Source organism: Phaseolus vulgaris, chromosome 11, assembly GCF_000499845.2.
Source record: "Phaseolus vulgaris cultivar G19833 chromosome 11, P. vulgaris v2.0, whole genome shotgun sequence".
NCBI lineage: Eukaryota > Viridiplantae > Streptophyta > Magnoliopsida > Fabales > Fabaceae > Phaseolus > Phaseolus vulgaris.
In genome coordinates this window covers 8326844-8350602 of record NC_023749.2, presented here as the reverse complement: position 1 = coordinate 8350602, position 23759 = coordinate 8326844, and the positions used below count along the sequence as shown (strand labels likewise).

At 27.9% G+C, this 23759-nt stretch overlaps 1 protein-coding gene across 1 annotated transcript; it reads right to left on the bottom strand.

Annotated features, from left to right (window-relative positions):
- Positions 1 to 120: 120 nt before the first annotated feature.
- Positions 121 to 5249, bottom strand: LOC137820115 (uncharacterized). The gene is made up of 8 exons (XM_068623948.1): positions 5052 to 5249; positions 3469 to 4578; positions 3120 to 3238; positions 1660 to 2583; positions 1247 to 1559; positions 783 to 948; positions 541 to 646; positions 121 to 443 (listed from the first exon to the last, which is right to left on the bottom strand). The coding sequence occupies exons 2-8, from the start codon at positions 4309 to 4311 to the stop codon at positions 326 to 328; spliced, it is 2589 nt and encodes an 862-aa protein (XP_068480049.1). The 5' UTR covers positions 4312 to 4578; positions 5052 to 5249; the 3' UTR covers positions 121 to 325.
- Between the last annotated feature and the right edge of the window lie 18510 nt (positions 5250 to 23759).

The window sequence follows — 23759 nt, the reverse complement described above, 5'->3', positions numbered from 1 at the left end:
ATCACATAAATAATACAGAAACAGATTTGATAGACAAGTCTATAACAACCATCCAGCCAACTAGAATTAAAATGACGAAACCTCTTTATCCCGCAACCACAAAAAAGTGCAAAACGAAACTCTTCAAAAACGAAGTACAATTTTTATTCATGAGAATCATGGCCCCAAAAAAATGCCATCATGTTCACTCCACATAAATACAATAATCACAGTAAGAAACAATAAAGAAAATAAAAACGAAAAAAGAGTCCTGGAAACGACCAGGAGATAAAACTTGTTAGAATCCTGTATTTTGTTAAAAGTGTGACCTTTTATATTTATGTCATTATTGTATAGAGTAAGCCCGTATCACCTCCACCACAGGAGCTTGACACATAGGACATTTTTTCCTGCTTTGGAGCAACTCATTGGCACATTTTGAACATGTACACAAATGACCACATCTGCAGCAGAAACACAAGGATAATTCTTTAGATATTACAACCATGTTTAGGCGCAAACTGGGCTATTAAATATGTCCAGCAGGTTGTGGAATATTACCTGTACAACAAAGAATCGATATTGCTTTCGCGGCATACACAGCAAAGACCTTTTCTCACACATTCCCATTTAGATTTATCTTCTGGTGACTCGTAATCATGTACATCTGAAATAAATTTAACTTAGTCAGTAAGCTATAGGACAAAAATTGTTTCTCTTTAAAAATATCACAACTCAGTTGAAAGGAAAAATGGAAGACCCTGAAAATTGGGATGTGAAATGATAAGACAAATAGCACAAACCAGATGAATCAGCAGAGCGATTTAGGGCTTCAGAAACTTCTTGTCTTATAGAGCGCTGCAACTCAAGCTGCATATCCATACAAGCTTCCAGCATTCTCTGCATGTTATTCATCCTTTGCTGCAATCGAGCCATGTCAATTCTCAAGTCATTCACAATCTCCCAATCCTGCCAAAAAGACAAATCAGAAAATTATTCAAAACGACCAAAACATTTTTAAAAAGGAAAAATAAGTTATTATAATATTCACATCATGGAAAACATCAGGCTAAGGGAAAAATAATCATACCCTATAAATTTCAATTTTTTGTACTTTAGATCGTTGCATGATAAAACCATGAGGCAGATAAATAAAAACTTAAATTAATTTACTAATAAAATTCATTTACGGAACTTATAATACATAAAAATTATTTTCACTTCATTAGAGCATAGTGAACAAAAGCACCAAAGCAAATTTACGCACAATTCCTAGACGCTGATTATTTATGTCATTCTGTGACCAGTTGTCACGATGGTGGTGGTGCTGGTCCCACAGAGGCAGAGGAGGCGGTATAGGTAAAGAGGGCAGATCAAGTGGACTATTAACAGGAACCTCCTGATGAACAATTTGATCCCTACTTTGCTGTTCAACGTCCTGCTCTGCTGAGTCAGATGAGGGGTTTGTTTCTTGCAATTCCCAGTCAATGTGTGCATTACCTTGCCTTACAACATATGATTGTATTAACTGATCAAGACTATCCCGGAAACTGCTGCGAAGGAGGTTAGAGACACTTCTCCTGCAAGATATAAAGGAAGAGTTATTCTAGATTACTCTGCATTACAAGTTTCATTTTCAAAAAATAAGTGCAGAAGCTCTACAAACTTGTATTTACACACCTATTAAGAAGTTCCCTGAGTTCAACACTGTACACATTGTCATCTTCAGGAAAATAAAATCCTCGAATTCTACCAGCTGGAGCGCTTTCATGATCTGAAGGTCCTCCCAACCAATTTTCCACAGCCTCTTGGAAGCTACCATCTTCTTGCCACGCTTCGTGAGATTCTTGCAGATGAGAGTTTTCTCCATCCCCATTTCCCGAAGTGTTTTCAGGCCACTCACTTGCCGAATTACTGAGCTGATTACCATCCGCATTTTCCTCGGTTATATTTCTCCATTCGGTATTATTCTGATACCACTCACTTCCTTCATTTTCAAAAGCTTCTTCTGGCTGTTCTACTTCTAGAGCACCAGATCCATTCCAATTTACATCATCAACAACATTACCATCCATATGAATATCATGATTTGAAGAATTGTTTTCAATACTATTTATATCACCCAGCTGAGAATGCTCAATATGCACCTCACTGAATTCCTGGTTATTACTGTGATGTGATTCTTCAATTCGCAAGCTTTGTTGGGTAATTTCATTGGCACTATATTCAGTTGGCATCACATCAACATTTTGCTCGGTGTTGTTCACTCTTTCAACACTGGCACTGAATGATGATTGACAATCTAGTGATTCAATAGGCAAATGCTTCATTCCATCTCCTAATTGAGCAATAGATTCTTGCCAATTTAGATTCTCAGATGTGGCACCTTGTACACAGCTCTGGCTGTCCGATACCCTGAGACCATCGCTTCCTCTGTCATTAGGGTCAGACAGTTCAGAATGTACAATTGGGACCAAATGTGAACTGCTTGATCCCATTTGTTCATTAGTATTAAGATCAATATCAACATTTGACGAGGTATCAGATACATTGCTGGTTGCTTGACTGCAACCACTGTTCTCCTTTCTAGCGATAAATCCCTCCCTGTTCAGAAGACAAGTTAATGTCACTGGCATTAAACAAAAACATAAAATAATTAAAATGACGATGAGGCTAAAATAATTAACACGTCCTCCAATCAGATTAAGGAACAAATGGGATTTTTTAACTATCTTTAGAAAGACAAAAACAGGGACGATTTTTTTTAAATGTAATTAATTTCGCAAATAACCATTTTTTTATTATTTGTTGTTCAACCAAAATAAATTAGTATTTCACATTTTAAAAAAACTGGGGGGAACTGTGCATGCGAATCCAACATATACAAGAATTATTAAAATTTAAATTCCAAAAGTATACCAGTTTAACATTCAAAAAAGATGCATATAACAATTTTTCAATACAAGCCAACCTGTATGTTGCAGTAATGAAATAAAGTTATGTATATCAAAACAAGAACAACCCGTGCACACGATTCTCATGCACTTTAATTGGGTAAAAACTAGCACAAAGACAAAAAAAAGTATGCAAAAAAACATGTATTTGAAAGCATTAACTGAATATCAAGAAGAAATTCATACCTTAGACCTGATACAGTTTGTTTACGCCTCAAGAAGCCCAATTCACTTTCTGCAACAGAAAGGGGCCTGTTATTATCAACAGGTCTATCATTTCTCAAGAATCTGCCTCTAAGAAATGCCTGTAAACATTTTAACAAGCATTCATCAAATAGAGGACAAAACTTAGATTAAAATTAATTCTGCATCAGGAATACGTTACATTTTCCCCACGCTACATTATTACACAGTTTACAGTTTACAGTAACAAACTCCAAAACTAAACTTGAAAGCTAATAACTGCATGATGCAGGAAAATTGTATTAAAAAGTAATAATACAAAAGGAAAATATAAACCAATTATTGAACAAACCTGAATGCGGTTGCGATAGGGGAATTGAGATACAGCCCGATGTACGGACAAGTCCTCAATTTCTCTCTGCCTCTCTCTTTCAGCATTTTTAAGCATATCAAGCATAGCCTGTCGGCCACATAATTTACGTATGCCCCTCCGTGAAAGCTCATTTTGGCCCCCATTCTGGTTGACGATGAGTCCATTACGAACACGTTCAATTTGTGTACCAATTTCAGCAGATGATTCTTCCCTGTTTTCCCCAGAGGAAACACTTCTCTGCTGGCTACTCGTTTGTACCCACTCCCGAATAATTCTTACCCTTTCCTGCTCAGTTTCCCCAAGCCATTCTCTCCTTGAACCACTATTTCTTCTGGATACGTTTGATACATGATCCCTGGCACCACTATTCATCCATTCCCTGAAAATTTGCCTCACTCTTTCCCTTTCAACTTCTCCTAAATCAGAAGAGTTTTCACAGCTAGAATTATTTAAATCCTCGTGATCTTCATGGAACTCATTCTGACTTTGTGACTGTGACCACGTTTCAGATTCATTCTCACCCAAAACTGCATCTTCTAAAACATGTCCCTGCCCTCTCTCTTGGATATCCAATCTATCTTCCTGTGAGAGCTCAGCAATCAACCCATCCCCCCTCCTTTGCTCAAGAGGTACTTCACCAGGTCTTCCTTGAACTTGATTCACCACATGTTCATCTTCAATCTCTCGCCACATTTGCAAGAGTGAAGATGACCGGGTGCTTCCCCGTCTTCCCTCTCCCCCTCTCCTAGACGACTGGGAATGGGAGTCCCTGAGGAAAGGAGAGTCGAGCACAGACACACTGTGTAGACCAGCAATAGCCATTTCTACTTTACTTTTCTGGCAAGCAAGCAGATCTCTTCAACCCATCTCATTCAAACGCACTAATATTAGCATTCGATAACATGGAAGAATAAAACAAATTCATTCAAGACACAGATCTTTCTATATTTTCATGGATTCAATCATCACATTAGGCAAAATCATTACTCTCCTTGCCAACAACATCACCAGCATTAGCCCCATCAAGGAAACTAAATCCAAGCTTCAGAATTTTCCAATTGAAGGTTTCACCGCTACCTTCACTCAATCCTGCGCAAAAAAAAAATATATATTAATTAATACTCTCTTTTTAAAATTCACAATCGAAATCCGTAACCACAGCACGGAAATTACACACACACACATAACAGAAACAGGCCTGGTGAAATAAATATTAATAAATAAATAGACTATAAATAGCCATGCTAAAATTTCTGAGATTCCACAATCTCAGCGAACCTCGGCAAAACAAAGTCATTCGGCAAACGGCGTCGGAGTTCGTCATTTCGACTCCGGAAAAGGAAATTCGAAAATTCATTTGTCTCCATTTCGGATAGAAACATAACCTCCACACGATTTTCAAATCCTCATTACGAGATACAGAAATTTCCGACCAGGAAACAAAAAAAACGGAAGGAAAAAAAATTGAATCCAGAGGATTCAACAAGGGACCACGGAAAGGAAGAGGCATCTTTAAGCAATTGTGATTTAACTGTAACGCTGAAGCGTGAAAAGGAACGTACCGGTGAAGCAGAGCTTTGATTTTGAAGTAAAGGAAACGAAACCCTAACAGCGAATAGAAGGAATTTGAGAGAGAGAATAATGACAACGAAAATGGAAGCACAGAGATAGAGAGAGAAAGAAAGAGAGAAGATGAAGAAAAGAGCGGCGATTTAGAATTAATAAATGTTGACACGTTTGCATGGAAACTGCCGTAACGTATAATAAAAAAATTAAAAAATCAATTTTATTTTTAAGCGATTCTCACCTTTCCGTGACACGTGGCAATCTGCCCCCTTTTCCGCGCAAATGACGAAATGCTTCCTCTCACATTCTTATATTCAAGGTGAAGTTTTTCAGACCGCAGAAGACAGAACCCAATCAAACGCAGTCGTTTTATAAATATGGATATTTTAAAAAAGAGGGGGAAGTTCTTTCATTCCACGCTCTCTTTCCAATGGGAGGGGTGATTTCTTTTTCCCCTTTCTTTTTTTTTTTTCTTTTCTTTATATCTTTCTGCTTTTCTACTGAATTGTTAATTACTAATTAACTCACTTAATGAAGATTGATTTGGAGAATCAAATAAAAATTTAATTCATTATTTTTTGGTCAAAATTCAAAAAATAAATTCTCAAAATACTTATATTTATTTATAGTGTTGACTTCTTTCAATGAATAGCCTTTTATATTCAGATTTAAATATCAAATTGTTAATTATGTATTTTTAAAAACATTAATATTAATATCTATCACTTATATTAGAAAATATTAATTCAGATAAAAAAATGGCCTATATATGATAATTTTAAGTCAGTCTTTGAACAAAATAAAATCTTTGAAAATAGTTTTCTTTTTCATTTAAGATAAACCTTATTTAATACACTTTACTCTTTTTGTAAATTGTACTTTTATGATGACTTACATTACTTTATTTGAAATAAATGATAAATGTTAATAAGAAATTGTTTCCATTTTTTTATTATCAATATTTAGAGAGTAACTTAAAATCATCTTAGTTATTATAAAATAAATAGATAATTTTCTTTTCGGATAAAAAAATTGTTCTGGCATTATAATAGATCACAACTATATTTTTTTCTGAAAAGTATTTAGTCAGAATAATAATTAAAACAATCGTCTTGTGATTACTTTATATTTATCGGGTAATCATTATTACTACAATGTAAATCATATCGTAATGATTATTAATTATATTTTGATAGTTGAGTAAATATGCCTGAGAATTATCTGAGAAGAATAAATAAGTAAAATTATTGCTATTCTTGTAATGATGACCTAATAAATTTCAAATTCTAACATTGTAAAAGTGATCTAACGTAGGGTGTTATATCATCCTAATTAAATATAAAATTTAAATACAATTTAAGTTGATTTAATTTTAGTTTAATGTAAATTAAGTAAGACTAATATTTTATGATTTAATTTCGATAATGTTTACAAAAAAAATGACAGTTCAATATTAGTAAACAAAATTATCAAATAAAGTGATATAATGTAAAAAAAACATATATAAATAACTATACATAAAATATGTTTAGTATATAAATATATCTAAATATAAAGTTCAAACATATACATAAAAATAAAAAATAATATATATATATAGATATATAAAGTTTTAAGAAAATTGTGGAAATCTTTCAATCCTAATCCTAACACATGTATCACCTTATGCTTATATACTAAATATGATTATTTACAAAACATAAATAAAAAGAAGATTTAATGTTTTAATTAAATGTATAACATAAATAATATATAAATAATTTTAATAAATAGTCATCAAAGTCGAGTGACAAAGTTGGGACATTAAATAATAATACATATCATTCACTTAGTATGTCTAGTAATCTAATTGTTATAGTATAGATATTATCTAACAATCTCTCATAATAAAATGATTTCTATACTTATAGGTCAATATTGATAACTTTCATCCTTGACTTACTATATAGAAAATCTCTTAACTCCTTACTATATAATATTTATTTACGGACTCAATATATTATTAGAACATGAATATCTAATGTGATTCCTTTAATTATATGTCTACATCACATCACTTCATTACAACTTAACATAAATCTCCAATAAAAAGACCATTATAATTCAAACAAAAATTATATCAAATATCTTTTAGTTAACAATAACTTATTCTAGTAACATTAAAACATGATTATACAATTAATTTATCTATGCAATTTGTCAAAAAAGCTAAACCTAATTTAGAAAGATTATTTCAAACTAGTTTAAGATTATAGATTACAAATGTAGCATAACTTTATCAAATTTCAATCTCAATTAAAACTTAATCTCAATTCTATAACTAAATTAAAATAAGTTTTAAGTTATTTCTCTTATCTAATAATTTTTTTATAAAGTTTTCGTGTTAGGCATCACTATGCAACTTGACATCTCAGCTAAGCTGACACCTCAAGTAACAACAATCATCTGCCATCACATGAAAAAAAAATATTATTAAAAAAAAGAAAAAAGAAAGAAAATACAAAAATAATTGTTTGTTCTCTAAATCATATCCATGTCATAAGATAGGAAAAAAATTTGAAATTACTCCTAGAAACTCCCATCACTTAAGAAACATCAAAATCAAATATTGATCTTGATGAAACATTGTATTTTCATCTCATAAAAGTTGTATGATATCTAAACATTCACATGAAAAAGCTAGAAAATACTACAAAGATAGTTTATAAAAGATAGTTTATAAAAGATAGTTTATAAAGCAAAAATGAAGATATTTTATTATAAATTCTACGATATTTCATTTTTTATAGTTAAAAATATAATGGTTACACCAATATTAATTTTATGTATTTTTAAAATAATGTATGTGTTTTTCTTAATAAAGTTTGTCATGATATTTCATATATGATAACACTATTTATTCAATAAAAAGTTAACATTAAATATATTTTTTAACCATTATATATAGTTATAAAAAAAAGAAGAAGTAAAGTCCTATATAGTGTATGGTTACATTTTAAATAGAGTTATTGATATAATCAATTAAAAATATGAACAACAATACTAAAAAAATATTGAGTTTGAGAGAGAAATGTTGTGTTAATTCTCTCTCTCATGTAGAACTCATATCGCTCAAGCAATGAATTGTGGATGTTAAGGTAAGATTTTGGAAGATTTTTTAGCAAATGACTCTTATTGCTCAAGCTTTAACCTTGTCACTTAAGTGATATAAGATGTAGTAAAGTGACATACTCGTAGTTTAAACAAAGATTAAGACACAACAATTATCTATTCTCTAAAGGGAGGGAAGTGTTAGTGTAACACTCAAGTAATATAGCATACTGCTTAAGTTTGGTGAATGTTGCTCAAGTGATAATTACTTCCTTAAGAGATGTAAGAGTGACTTTCAATGTATGTTTTGCTCAAACAACCCGATGGATATGTGTATGTGTGTGTAAATATTTAATTATGTAATTATTTGATTAGAATGAATTAAATATGTTACGCATGACTTGGATGTGATAAGTCAAATAATTTAACTAGTATGTTGAACATGTTTATGGTTTGTGATATTAAGGATGAGAACCCAAATAATACTCTCACATCACATATGATCTAAATTATGTGGATTAAAAGATCAAGTGATAATAAGTTGAAAGAAATTCTTGCACCACTTTTATAATTACTTGTGTAATAAACTTACTTTGACTTATAAAAGCTATGGTGGAACATACTTAATACAATTATTTTATAATACATTTAGATGTTCTTAAGTATTCATTGAAGTTGAATTCTTATACCAATAATAATTTAGAACTGATTAAATAAACTTTATATGACTTGATTTGACTAAGATTATGATTTTTTTTATGTATGTTACATTGATTTAATTTATTGTTTGCTTATTCCTCCTCTAATTTGTTGTGATTTTTTAGTGATTTTTTAGTGTGATTGTTCCTTATACATAGTCAATGATATACAAGTTTAAGTAATAATTATGGAAAATAGAATAACAAGGCTTTTATGTGTATTTTTAAGACTTTAATAAATATATAAACTCTTTATGGTATAAATCACATCATTCAACCTATAAATGCATGTATATAATTATATTTTCATATATAGTTTAGTTTGTTGTTACAATAATAATTTTTCATAAAATGAAACTGGTGATAAATTTTATAATTTTCATTATCATGTGCTTAAAAAAATTAGAGATCAAATTATTCTAATGACAATTAGAATAGAACTAGAGTCACTTTTCTCAATATTTGTTGGCATGTGAAATTTGAACAATTTAAGTGTTTAATGTTATCTTAATGTATTTATGGTAATGCACATTCAATTCAAAATAAAATTATATCTTTATAATTAGGTACTCTTATAATAAATTTAATTACACTATACAATAATTAAAATAATTATAATTGATTTTTTCTAATAAACTTACCTTCACTTATTTTTAAAGGAAAATATTATATTAATTTTAATGTAGTTGAACACTTCTTTTCTTATTTTTTAATTACATAAAAATCAAATATTTTCGAGTAGAACTCAAATTCAGAGTAAGTCATTTAATAATTAATTTCTCTACCACTAAGCTTTGAAGGGGACGGAAATCATTTAACCACATAACTCATGACTAAGAGTATAGAAGAAGATGAAACTTCAATGATGAAGTTGGAGAGTGGAACACTAGATAAATTTTTCTTTCTTAGTTTTGTACAAATTGTATATTTAGGATTTTGTAGTCATAAATGGCTAGTTTTGGCCTTGTATGACCAGCTACAAATGAAAGAAAAACATGAAGCAAGAAGTCACACATTTCTTAAAACAAGACACATTGATCTGTTTGTGATGGAATTTAGTGTCACTAGTGTGAAAATACATCAATAGTTACAACTTTGTAGTTTTAATTTCACATCACTTGGAACATGTCAATTTTAGGCTCTGTTTGCTTTAAGGGTTGTACTGTTCAAGAGAAAAGATGTGAATGAATATCCATCAAGGGATGTGCAGGGAAGGGAGAGAGTGGATCTGCATGAGAGTGATTTCTCTCATGATCTCTTCATATGCAAAGATCTGAGGGAAAAACCACCTAGGATGATGGTATTTCCCCTTTTTGACCTTCCTTTTTGTTTTGTCATTCATGCAACAATGTATATAATAACACCTTTTATTTTTATTATTTTTCCATCACAATTATCATATTATGATACTTCATACTTTATTCTATATATTTTCTCTTCTTTATAAATAAATTTGTTGTACAATTTACTCCATATATAATATTTTTTATTATAAAATATCTTCTAAAATATCTACATACAATCTAAAATCAATGAATATAAAAAAACTTTCAAAATGTATAAATAAATATAACAATAAATTTGTATATGCTTGGATAATATTATTTTTATGATTATTTTCATGTTTCAATAATATTAAGTAACTCGTATTTTTCTGAAAATAATTATTTAACGGTATCGAAATAACTTATTCAATTGTACCAAAAATAATTTAAAATATTTCAATTAACTCAAATTTACATAAAAATACATCATATTTCATTAATTAAATATTTTTAAATACAAGGATAAATTTGTAAAGTTACATTTTACACTTTTAAAAAAAATAGAAAAAACCTCAACCATTTTATCACTCACAAACTCCTATAGACTTTCCTCACACATCCATCCTAACATACCCTAATCCAAACAACCTCATTTTCTTCGTACTTTCTTCTCACATCCTCACACATCCACTCTCTCAAATTTTCATACATCCTCTCTTCAATCCAAACACACATTTAAGCTTACTCGGACGCTCATCTCTTGTCCTATATGTTTTGTATTTTTTTAGTCTCACATTGATTTGACAAGTCTTGCAAAGAGAATCATGTCATCTATATATAAATCTCATTGTCTCTATAACATTCACCTTAATTGAATAAGATATAACTTATTTTAAAAAATATTTATCATTATCTTAGATCTTACATACGAGTAATTTTCTGCTAATTATTTTTGAAGAGGAGTAGAAAACTGAATTTTCTTTTAAATACTTGGTAGTCTAAAAGTTTTTACAATCCTTCTAAAGTTTCTTGTAGAATTTCTGATATAAAGAGGGGAATATAGACTACACCAAGAAAAACAACCAGAAATTTAATATCATAAAGTATAATTTTTGTTTAAAGTATCAAATGATTTATATGTATAATTATCATGTGTCGTATAAACCAAAATCCTAAATTGAAAGAAAGAGTTGAGGCAATAACTTTATTGCAAATAATTGTGTTTATAATTTTATGGAAGCAAATAATGAAGCTGATAATTGGATAAAGTCACCAAGTTATGATGGAGTTATTCCTCTACTATCAGATGAGTAATGTAGATCGAATTTACTATCTCACTATTTTTATATTTCAATATTCAAACTTATTTTCCGGTGGATAAATTTTGTCAAAAACAAATAATAATTGTAAATATATTGTTTTGAATGCATTATTCTTTTATCGTTAGCTTGCAATGTTGTGAAAAATATTTTTATATATTGTACGTGTTATTAATTTTCAAACTTCAACAAATACCACGATATTTTGAATTGTTCATCTTATTAACTTTGTAACGTCACTCAAAATATTTATTTCACAAATAAAATATTTTCAAAATTAACTCTACAAATAGTTTGATTCATAAAAAAAGGATAAATTTTAACCCTAAAGGCTTGTTCACGTTGAAATGATTGTACCACATATATAATTTAATCAGACAAAAATAGTATAACTTATAAAATAAGAAAAGAAATAATGTAATTGAAATATTCCTAGCTTATAGAGTTCGGTCCATGGGGCAGAAAAAAGAGCTGTTTTCTTTTAATTTATAAAAATTCAAAATTATTTTATGAGCAATATATTAATAGTAAGTTCTGTTAGAAAGAATAATTATATATTTCATCTAATTAGGGATGGGGTGAAGAAAGCACAGATGATAAAAACTCCATTTAAATAATAGATTTTATATTCAGCTTAAACAACTAATAAGGTGTTAATTTGAGTGGAAAAAAGTGATTAATAGATATTATAAGAATTTTATTCTAAAATATTGTTTGAACACTTTAAGTAAAACTGATTTTGAATATGTAATTATTAGAATAGGTTTCAATGTGAATATTAGAGTAATTCATTTAATGTATTTAATATTTCTGATTCAGTTATTAATTTAACAATGCATTCTTATTTAAAAATTATAAATGCCTTTTACGATGATGCATTAGTTGCATTATCATTTCATTAGACTCCATAGCAACGCGCTTTTTGTCACCTATTGTTGTGTAGCAATCCAATAATAATATAATAAAGTGGTTATGATGATTGACGCTAAACAAATTATTCTCATCACACGTCCTTTGATTATTTTTAAGAATCAAAGTGTACACTTTTTTAATATATTTAAAATCGAGATGATCTTTATAAAATCAAGATGTGTGTACTATGAGACATAAATATTTTTTTTCTCCTATGATAGCTTGAATCAATAAAGAATATGTTTGCAAACACACTTTATTCAAATCAAGTTATTTGATTCTAATTAAGTTACTTGTTTCATATGTTAATGATTATTTGTAATCGACATGTACTTGATTTAATATGTTTTTAAACATTAAGCAGTATGTATAAATATGTTTGATAACTATTTAATAAGATAAGACTTTGTAGTAGTGATTTGAGATGTCTTAACATTTATATAGTTATTGTGAGTTACACCAGAAAAAAAATATTGAAGAAATTTAATACTAATGAATTATGACTATTCATTAAAAAAATATTAAGATATATGTTATCTTAAATAATAAATTTTAACTTAATAAGGTTGAGTTGTTTTGTTTTGTTTTATATATGTTTTTGTATGGGTTGAGAATGTCTCATCTCATGAGTTGTAGGTATTTTTTGGTATTAGTGTTTAGAAGGTTTCGATGTTTGAAACCTTCAACAATAAATTTCAATGCGATAAGGTTGAGTTTTTGTTTTGTTTTATATTATGTTTTTGTATGGGTCGAGAATGTCTAGTCTCATGGATTGTAAGTATTTTTCGGTATTGTATCTAGAAGGTCTCGTTGTCTGAAAGGTCTTGGTCTTCAATCTCGATCAAGAAAGGGAAGATATATGTAAAAGGTTCTCCAATGCCAAAGTCAATACTCAGTGGATGAGAGTAATAAATATTATTAAATACGTACATTAACTTGGTATTAGTCAACCTATTTATAGGGATGAGTTGAGCCCTCACATTGGTGGACCTAGATTAACATGAATTTCGTGGTTAATTTTCGTATTAGTCTAACATGAAACACAATTTATCTGCTAATATCGTACTTAAGTAATTTTTCTCCTTAAAGTGCTGAGGTATACTCAGTCGAATAACTAGAATCACTTTCGGTTAGTCTGTTTGAGACGTTATGAGAATTGTCAGATGTCTCATAATACTATGTAATACACTATATAATATTTATCTTTATAATTTGGAACCATTATTAGAAGATAGAAATTAAACAAATTAAAATTGATTATCTAAGTCTCATCCACTTAAACCCAATTTGAAATATAAAAAGAAGTAGAAACTAAAAGCATGAATTTGAAAGTGGTTTGTTTGTTAAATAGTAGAAGGAAATAGCTAGGAAGAGTATAAGGTGTGGTGAGGGAGAAAGAGGGTGGAAGATAGAAAGAGGCATATTGAGATAGAAAGGTAGGTGTGTTTGGTTAGCTGTCTTTCATTTCCACCCTTTTGTTTTCTTATGTTATCCATGAAAACTGGTGAATGGCATGCCTTAATAAGGTACTCTTCTTCACTCTAATTAACACCACTGGTCCAATCCCAAGAGGGGTAGACCTAGCAAGCAAGGATATATAAGTCACTCATCAAATCAAACACCACCTTTATTCTAAAAAAACATCAACAACATGCCAAAATTCACACAATTTAACGTGAAACTTTGCAATGCCAAGGACCAATAACCCCAACCCCATCACCCCATGTTTGCTTAAAGCTAATGCCTAGTGTACACTCTTTGCCTAACTCTTTTCATAACACATAGACCCTCCTTTCAAGCATAACATAGACCCCTCCTATTTCTTTCACAAGATACTCCTTCTCATAATAAGATACACCTTTTTTCACAAACTCAAAAACCCTCATTTTATAGGTCCACAATTTTCCTCATAAATAACCCCATATCATATTACACCACATGTAACACGTTCAAATGTTCATGTTTTGGATAACAACAATATAATTAAAGAGATATTTCACTAAGTGTACTACTTGTCCTAATTAAAAAAACAATAAGTCAATATCAAATCAATAAATTATTGAATTATATCATCCTTGGAAAATACATTTTAACTTTTTTTATCATTAGACTAAATGTCACTTACCAACTCTTTCACTTTTTTAATAAATATCTATTTCATAAATTAAAAAAATTATATCTAGTAGGCATCATTCTTTATATTTGAGAAAAATAACCGTTTAAATATTATTATTTGATTGTAATTTAATTTACTTGATATCATTAACATAGTTTGTAATAATTTTTATTCTGGTAAAGTATTTTAAATATGTCTACATTGTTTAGGAGTTGGGTAAAAAACAATTTAAATATATATATTTTTAATTTTTTGAGATGTATTTTAAGTATAAAACTGTGATGAGATTTTAAATTTCAAAACTATCAATATCTTAAATTATTTATGCTGTTTGTAAAAATGCAACAAATTTTTTTCTTAACAATTGAGTTGATATTTCTTATCTCTTAAGATTCTCTTATAATTATAAAAGATTATATATTCTTTTCATTCGACAGGAAACGCACGCGGTTTGAAAAGTGTTGCATAGTTAATTTAAAATCATATAAACTGAGCAGAGATTATTGTGATTTTAACATGATAATTATCTAACACATAACTTTACGTAATTGTTCAATAAAAGATATGATGCATCAAATATTTATTACCTTAAAGCCGTAAACTATGTGATCGCAAGAATCTCCATTGCATTGGATGCATCGGTTGTTGGGGTGTTTGCAAATTTTGAATGTAGGGTATGCTCTTAGTACTGAAATATTTCAACTCACAAATTATTATTTTTATTCATTCACAAAACAATTATTTTTATATATATTTATGACAGAATTTTAATAAAAGTATTCTATAATAAATAGGCATTAGTATAGAAACTTTTACAATGAAAATGCACTGTGTAACTAAATTGTAGTTGGAGTCTAAAAATTCCAATAGAAGCACAGAATGGTGGTTTTGGCTTTTAATTTGTGGTAGTTGTCAAAGTGATGTTAATTTGTTAGTTCAAAGGGAGGTATCAAATGAGATTTGCTCCATTTTCATTTTGAATTTTAACTTTACTAGGAAATGCCAGAGAGTCATTTTCCTTGAATTAATTTTGAGGCCATTTTTTTTTCTCTCTCTCTCACTGTTTCTTGAAAGCTAGTAAAATTGAAATGGGTGGGTGCAATGCCAACTACCAACTAAACAATCTCAATCAATAAATACAAGCCACCGCGAAATAAATATGGATATCTGTTTCTGCTCTTTGATTTATTGCAATTTATGTATTTTTTAGGTCAAATAAGAGGATTACAATCTCATCTTGTGGGCTTCGGCCATATATTTTAGTGTGTTTTATCGTGCACTCCTACATTTTTCTTCTGGCACCCTTACATTTTTAAAATATGAAAACTAGTCTTGTCATTTTTATTTAAAGAGGCATTGTTGATAGTTTTTATGGCTACGCTTATTTTTCTTGGTTGATTTTTGGTGCTAGTAGAGGGTGATTTAAGCTGTGCTAAGCAAGTAACGGGGTGTGGCTGCCGTGTTGAAGTGTTGGTTGACTTTTGGAGGTAAGAACTGAGTTTTGTTCAAGAGGATTGAGTGATTATGGGGTTTAGAGATTCCCAAAAATCGGATTCCACGACTGTATTACACACTAAGCAATTCGCATGTGCCAAAAGGAAGTATGGAATGACTAATCCATAAGTGAAGTTTTTGTAATCCGGATGGGGGTATTCCAGAATGTATTTTTTTAATTTATGAATTGGTGGATTTCGAATGCTTTTTTTAACTTGTGGATTGGTAGATCCGGAATGCATGTTTTGACTTATGGATTGACGAATTCATAATGTATTTTTTTGACTTGAATTGGTAGATTTGAAATGCAATTTTTGACTTTTGTCTTGTTGTGGTTTTTAATAATTTGTTGAAATCATTCAAATTATTGTTTTTTAATGGAATCAATGCCTTCTTTTCTTTTGGGTATGTAGGTACGAGTCCTTTCACAACCAACCAGCTGACATCATCTGACTGGTCTTGCCGGTATCAACAACAAGAAAAAAACAACCAACCAAACCAAATGGAAACAATAATGAACTATAACTCATAGCCCAAAACACATCTTAGGATTCAAGGATATTGTAGCAACAAGGAATGCCTAGATGACGTTTTTATTCCTGAGTTACAATAAGAAAATTGAGAGGTTGTTCCACAAATACAACAAAATATACATAAAACCTCATACCGAATTACCAAATATGGGTTCATTCTTGGATCACCCAATATGGTTCCCTACTATGGACTGCCTAGTCCAAAATCCACCAAATTCCACTGTAGAATATCTAATCCGACCGAAAAGCGGAACAACCAAATTGTAATAAAAAATAGTACTTACCTTCTTTTCCGATCACATAACTGTTGCAAACACCACCTAATCACCACCAAGTCGTCATTTATAATTATACATGAATGTAGGGATGCAAGAAGATACATGTAGAGGAACAAGAAGAAACACAATATATTTTATCATTAAAGCCCAAATATATAAATGGATATAGCCCATCAGTTTTCCAAGTGGAATCCCATAATGACTTTTACTCAAAGCATCCCCATTATTACTACGAATCCCATACTAGCAGAAAAAATTAAAATATCTTCTGTATCATGTCACTGTTGTCGCTGTCATTGCCGCCACTGAGCCATCATTGTTGTACCTTCATTCTCCAGTGCACTCTCTAAGGATCTCTTTGCTTTTGTGGATGTATTGTTCACAATCAAAAATATGAGAGGATATCAATCATTTGATTTCAGGATTTTGTGGGGAAGAGAAAGAGAGGATATAAGTATGAACAGTAGATATTCTCTTCGTTAAAATGAAGAAAAACAAATGAAAAGTCACGTTATTATAAAGTTATTTTTGAATTTGCCCTTATTAAATAAATTTAACTAACACAAATATTTTAATAAAATGAAATGATGATAATTAATACAAAAATAAAACTTTAATACAAAAATATATACTTACTCATAATACACAAATTATATAATAATAATTATAAATATAATAATACTATTTACATTTAATACAAAGTGATTTTCTAATTACATTTTATAAATTTATAAATATTTAAATTATTTATTTCTATATAATAATTGACTATTTTTACATATATTCAAAATTTTATATGTAAAATATTTTTTCGTTAAGTAACTCGTATTTTTTTTTTCCAAAAATTAATTATTGAATTATATCGAATTATGCTATTAATAATTTTAATTCATCTAAATTTACACAAAAATATCTATATATTTGATTATTCTAATTTTTCTAAAGAAAATGATAAATTTGTAATTTTACATTTTACACCTTTAAAAAAATAAAAATACTCTCAAAATCATCATATTGCTCACAAACATAATAAACTTTTCTTATAAATTCACTTTAACATACTTCAATCTAAACACACTAACTTTCTTCACATTTTTCTCTCAAATTCTCAAACTTTCATTCCTCAATCCAAACACAACCTAAGAGAAAGAAAAAGAAAAGATAATTCATTCTAAAAAAACTTGTTTTGCAAACTACACTTACGGTTTGGTAAACTTATTCTGGAAATTCTTTTATGAAAAGCTCATTTTATAACATATTTCATGTGTTGTGGAATTTTTTTCTGGAAAACACGTTTCAAAACGCTTATTTCAGAAAATTCGTTTTGGAAATTTTGTTCTCGAAACGTTTTTTTTCTATAAATTCTATACAAAAATATATATTCTGAAAATTTCGTTCTAAAAAGCTTGTTCTGAAATATTTCCAGAACATGTAATTAGAAAGCCACTTTTACATAAATTATGGGGGTGTAAGAAGAAAAAACCTGCCATAATTTTGTAATGTAACAATAACAACTCTATTTTGCTTACAATTTCGAGTTTCTAAAAGATAAGAGGAGAGAGCTTTTAGTTTATACATAAATTAATTTGATTCACAAAAAAAAATATTTTTTCTTAAATCTTAAAGATAAAATTTATTTAAATAGAATCTTGATAGCTAAAGATAACATGAAAGTGTGTAAAACCAACAACAACTTGTTAAAAGTATAGAAAAGTGACAACTGAGAAAGGAAACTAAAACAAGTTCATTGTTTGTTATTTGCTTAAGAGTTTTACACGGTCATTCCAAAAACCTTGGAACTAGAGAAGAAAAAAACATGAAAAGGTAACAACTGAAATTTCCACAGCACGATCTTGAACTTTCTGTTCTTGCCTTCATCAACTCATGTCCCTTGAAGACCTTTCACCTTCAAGAAAAAACATAAATCTTACCTTAAAATAAAATTGGAAATATATACATATAAAGAATAATTTGTACCAATCATGTTTCTGATTAACATGAAATATCTGCTAAAACAAATCATTAGTGTATAACAAGGACTATTAGGAGAGTGTTAAATACCTTCATACTAGAACTACAATCAATGGTGGCATAGAACTCAGAGCAATGAATGTTGTTTCAAGAAGAAAATATATTGTTAAATTATTGCATTAAAATAAAACTTAGCATTTCTTGTACGAAACTCAAATTAAGACATCTAATCTAAGGGATTCCGAAGCCAAGCACATTGTTCTTTGCTTGATTTGTGATTAAAGTTTAAATTAATATAAGTATATGTAAAATTTCCATTTTCAGAAATAAAAACTCACTCAGAGGGAAGGGTTTAAATACAGAAAACCCCTGTTGATTAATTACCATTTTATTATGGCAACTACTAGTATTTATTTGAACATCATGAAGCAAAAGTTATGGGATCTAGCTTGCTAGGAATTCAAAGCTTGCACCATTGGAAGTTAGAATATGTACAATACTAAGTTTTTATAAGAAAAACATTGAACACGAACTGCTTAATTTTTATTATTGCTTAAATTTTTTTTTCTAGAAATAAATTTTAATTTTTTTATCCAACTTTACTACATATATATTTGATTATACGTCTTTATACGTATGAATTTACTCCTTAATTTATAATTTTTAGTGTAACGTCCATAATATATATATATATATATATATATATATATAATATAAAAGAGTAAACTATTTTTCAAAAGATATAAACAGTATATAAGAATATAAAAAACAAAATATTTTTTTTATATCATATAACATATGAGTCATAATATATATTTTTTTTTTGAGAATATTATAACAAATTACACCTAAATTAAAAGAATCTTTAATTATTTCTTAATGAGTTAGAGTATTTTGTCACACTCAACTTATTAAAAAATACTCGTATTACACATGTCTTATTAAAGACTAACACTTAATCTATAAAAAACATAATGAAAACTTTATCTTCATCTTCATATATCAAGGTGATTTATTGCACTTGTTTTATAATGGATCTGATATACAAACTTTATTTCAATTCCAATATATCTAATGTTTTAATCTAAATGTTATTTAAACTATCAAAATTTTAGGATATCTCATTTTCATAATGAGTTATGTAATATTATCTTAAGTGTTTATTACTGTGCACACGTGTAAGGACTTCAATACCACATTATATATCAAAGTACACAATACATTAGACCATAATATCATACATATATCTACATACAATATAATATAAAACAAAGAATGGCTAAAATCACAACGAGAGGTGAATTGGTTTAAAAAAGACCTTTAAAAATTTCAAAGATATGTTTTTCTTAATCTATTGATGATAAGAGAAATTATATGCAACAATCAATGGACACAAAAAATAACAAAGAATTCAAGATAATGAGAGAAACACAAAAACACACAATTTTTGTATACTGGTTTAGTTCTTCTCAACTCTACATCAGTTAATCCAAATAAATTGAGTTAATTTTTTTACTAAAATATTTAATTTTTCAATTACAAGTGCTTCTATACAATTAAAACAAGAAACTAAAAAAACATTTCTTGAAATATCATTCAAGAAGCATTACACAAGGTAAAGAAATCACTCAATTACCTAACATACACACAGAAATCACTCAATTACCTAACATACACACATTAAACATGGGTGAAGATTTACAAATCAAAATAATAAAAAAAAAGACAAATATCACCTTATATGTAACAAGTTTACAACAAAACAATCCTATAGTATGATCTCTTTTTCTTGATCAACATTGAATAATATTTTTTTTCAAAATAATTGTATTTTGTAAAAAAAAAAATCAGAAAAAATTCTAGACCATAATAAAACTTTTTATCTCGAAAAAGTATGAAAAATTGTGGTTTGAATTAGAGAGAATTTTTTTTTAAAGTTTTGAGGTAGCTAATCAAAATAATTAATTATTTTATTCATTCTTCAAGAAAAAAAAATACTTTGGTAAATATATGAGTAAAATAAAACAAATCATAATTATTAAAGTAATATTTAATTTTCTTATGTAGTATATAATAATAATAATTTTTAATAATATTATCGGTCGTAAAGACCCTACCTTCTTTTCTTTCTATTTTTTAATATCTTTTTCTCTCTCTTCTCTTTTTAATTTCTCTTCCATTATTTCAAAACCTGATTACATCTTGCGGTAAGCTGAGGAAACAAACTACATTTTGACCCTGTCAGATTTTCAAATAGAATAAATTAATCTTTAACTCTAAAGATCATTTATTATATGTTTTTTCTTAGGATTTACCCATCAATAATGATGGGGACAATTGAGAAAAATATTTCTCTCAATTTGTTTTATCACATATTGAATTTTGGTGATGTTTGGATAACATGTTTTAGGTCCTTAGATTCTCTAGTGATTTTTAGGTAAGGGAAACTATCTATGTTTTTGATAGAATTTTGTATAGTTGATTTAGATATCGAGTAACTGAATTGTGTATGTTAGAGTATAAAGTTGGTTGAATTGAATTTGATTATGGTTTGATGAGTTTATGAATTTGAATAGTTGAGGTTGAAATTATATTTTGAACGAATTTTAGTATGAACTAATCTTTTTGAACGATTTAAATGTTATATGGTTGGATTGCTCTTGAAATGATCTTTAAAAAATATTTATTAATTAAATTTATTTATTTCTCTTTCTTTTCTTCTTATATTTTCAATAATTTGATTACATATTATTTCTTTTTATAAATATAAAATGAATATTATTTATTATATTCAATTGGACTGTGAAATTTCTAAATGATATGGATTGATATGACTAGTGGAACAAGTATGAATTTGATATATATGTATATATATATATATATATGTATATGTGTGTGTGTAATTGATTTGAGAAATCTTAAATAATGTATGAGTGATTGATATGCATTGCATGTGAATGATATACATCGTATGAGGACAATTAAATTATATGAGATTGAGATCATACATTTAGGATAATGTATGAGTTGTTGATTGGTTTGATATTAAGTATTGACACCTGTGTTTAACAAAGATCTTTTAGCTTCACTGATGATCTAAGTCACACAGACTAATATATCAGGTGGTGAGAAGTTGAGGAGGGAGGTCATACATCAGGTTCCGTTGTATACAATCGATATTAGATGTTTGAACTTATCCTGATTCTTTCTCTTAGATTCGCTTGTAAATCTAAGTCTTGGATATTGAATAAGATGTTATAGTCTCTGGTAGAGCCTACCGTGGTGTATGGATCCATGTGTTGTCCATATGATTGTTGATGGATGGTTTTGGAATGAAGTGGGGTTGTGATGATTGATATTGATTATTACATGTGTATGGTTGACAAAAAAAATGAAATGAAATTATATAAATGAATGATTAATCTAATTGTTTATATTTACTTATATTTTCATATGTTATAATTTTATTTTTGATAGTTTAACTTTGCATGTGTTGTTTGTGTATGAAGTGTGATGATTGTAGTATATACACGAACAAAACAGATATGGGTGTGGGTGCAAGAGAGACTTTTGAAAAAAGAGTGGAAAACACAATTTTCATTTTTTTCTTTTTGTAAATGATTTTGTATATTTTAGGGTGTTACATTATAAACATTAAATAAAGTATATTTATTAAATGTAATAAATAAAGTATATTTACTAAATGTATTAAACAAAGTATATTTACTAAATGTATTGATAGTATATTTAATATATATTAAAGTTATTTAATGATAATTTACTGTTTCTATGTTATATATAGTTTAATTTATTTTTCATTAATTACAATTAATTAATATTTTACATCATATTCTATTATAATAATAAATAACTTATTTACAATTTTAAGTATATATATATATATATATATATTATCTTTATATTTATGCTATGTTTTCACTGAAGTTTTCCATTGTACACTTTTATTAATAAAATAAAATAACATCTTCCGTTTAACACTCAATTAATCTCCCCCAATCCATCTTAATAATTTATTTTTCATACTTATAATTTTTTTAATATATACTAGTTATTAACATATTACTAATTTAATAATTAATAAATTCATATATCTCACAATTAATTTTTATTAATTAAAAATAAAAAATAAAATTATATAAAAAATATTAATTAAATAAATGTTATTAATAATCATTTTAATGTTATAGAAAATTAATAATATGAATTTATATCTATAAATATATTTTTTATATTTAGTTTTAAAATATAATTTAAACTAACTATTATTTTGCTTAAAATAAATGTATGCGTAAATGTGATAAATAATTTTGTTTTCTAAATTTTTAATTAAGTGATTAAATTTTTCTTGTTATATGTAATAAATAATAATTATTCAATATAAATAATAATAATAAATTTAAATATTAGAAAAGTAATTTTTATTTCAAATAACTAAAAGAATAAAATAGTTTTATTAACATATGATTATTTCAATCAAAATTTTCAGATAGATTTACTTATTGAGTATACATATACTAAGTAATAATAGTTTATTCTAACTTAGATGTATAATTCATTAGCGTTCAAATTTTTTTCAACCATTTGTTATTTTTCTTATAGTAAATCTTCATGTATAAGGTGTGCCTCCAAAATCTCAGGTAAGAACATATTCTCCTAAAGTAACTTAATATACAAGTATTACTTTAAAATGAGTTTTTATTTATTTTGCATAGTGGTGAGGTTATTAAAATGAAATTTGAAAAGAACATATTTGTTGAAGATAATTTGTAGTGTTTATGTATTTTAAATTTAATGAAGGGAATTCACTTGATGAGTATTTTATTTATTCTCAATGAGTAATTTATTTAGTTTCAATGAAAAATATTGTTTTTTAAACTAAAATAATCTCTTATTATTCTAAAATGACATGAAATTAATGTGATTAGATGTTTTCTTTACGTGAATTTGATGATTATGTTTTTTGTGAAGTTTTTTTATACATATGTTAGCATTGTAATTAAGACAATG

What these genes read in the sequence shown, in the direction of transcription:
- LOC137820115 (XM_068623948.1), bottom strand. Translation starts at nt 4,311, where the DNA reads ATGGCTATTGCTGGTCTACACAGTGTGTCTGTGCTCGACTCTCCTTTC. An exon ending in CCTATCGCAACCGCATTCAG is followed by an intron (nt 3,239 to 3,468) that starts GTTTGTTCAATA and finishes AAATGTTTACAG; the next exon opens with GCATTTCTTAGAGGCAGATT. An exon ending in TCGCTCTGCTGATTCATCTG is followed by an intron (nt 647 to 782) that starts GTTTGTGCTATT and finishes AATTTATTTCAG; the next exon opens with ATGTACATGATTACGAGTCA.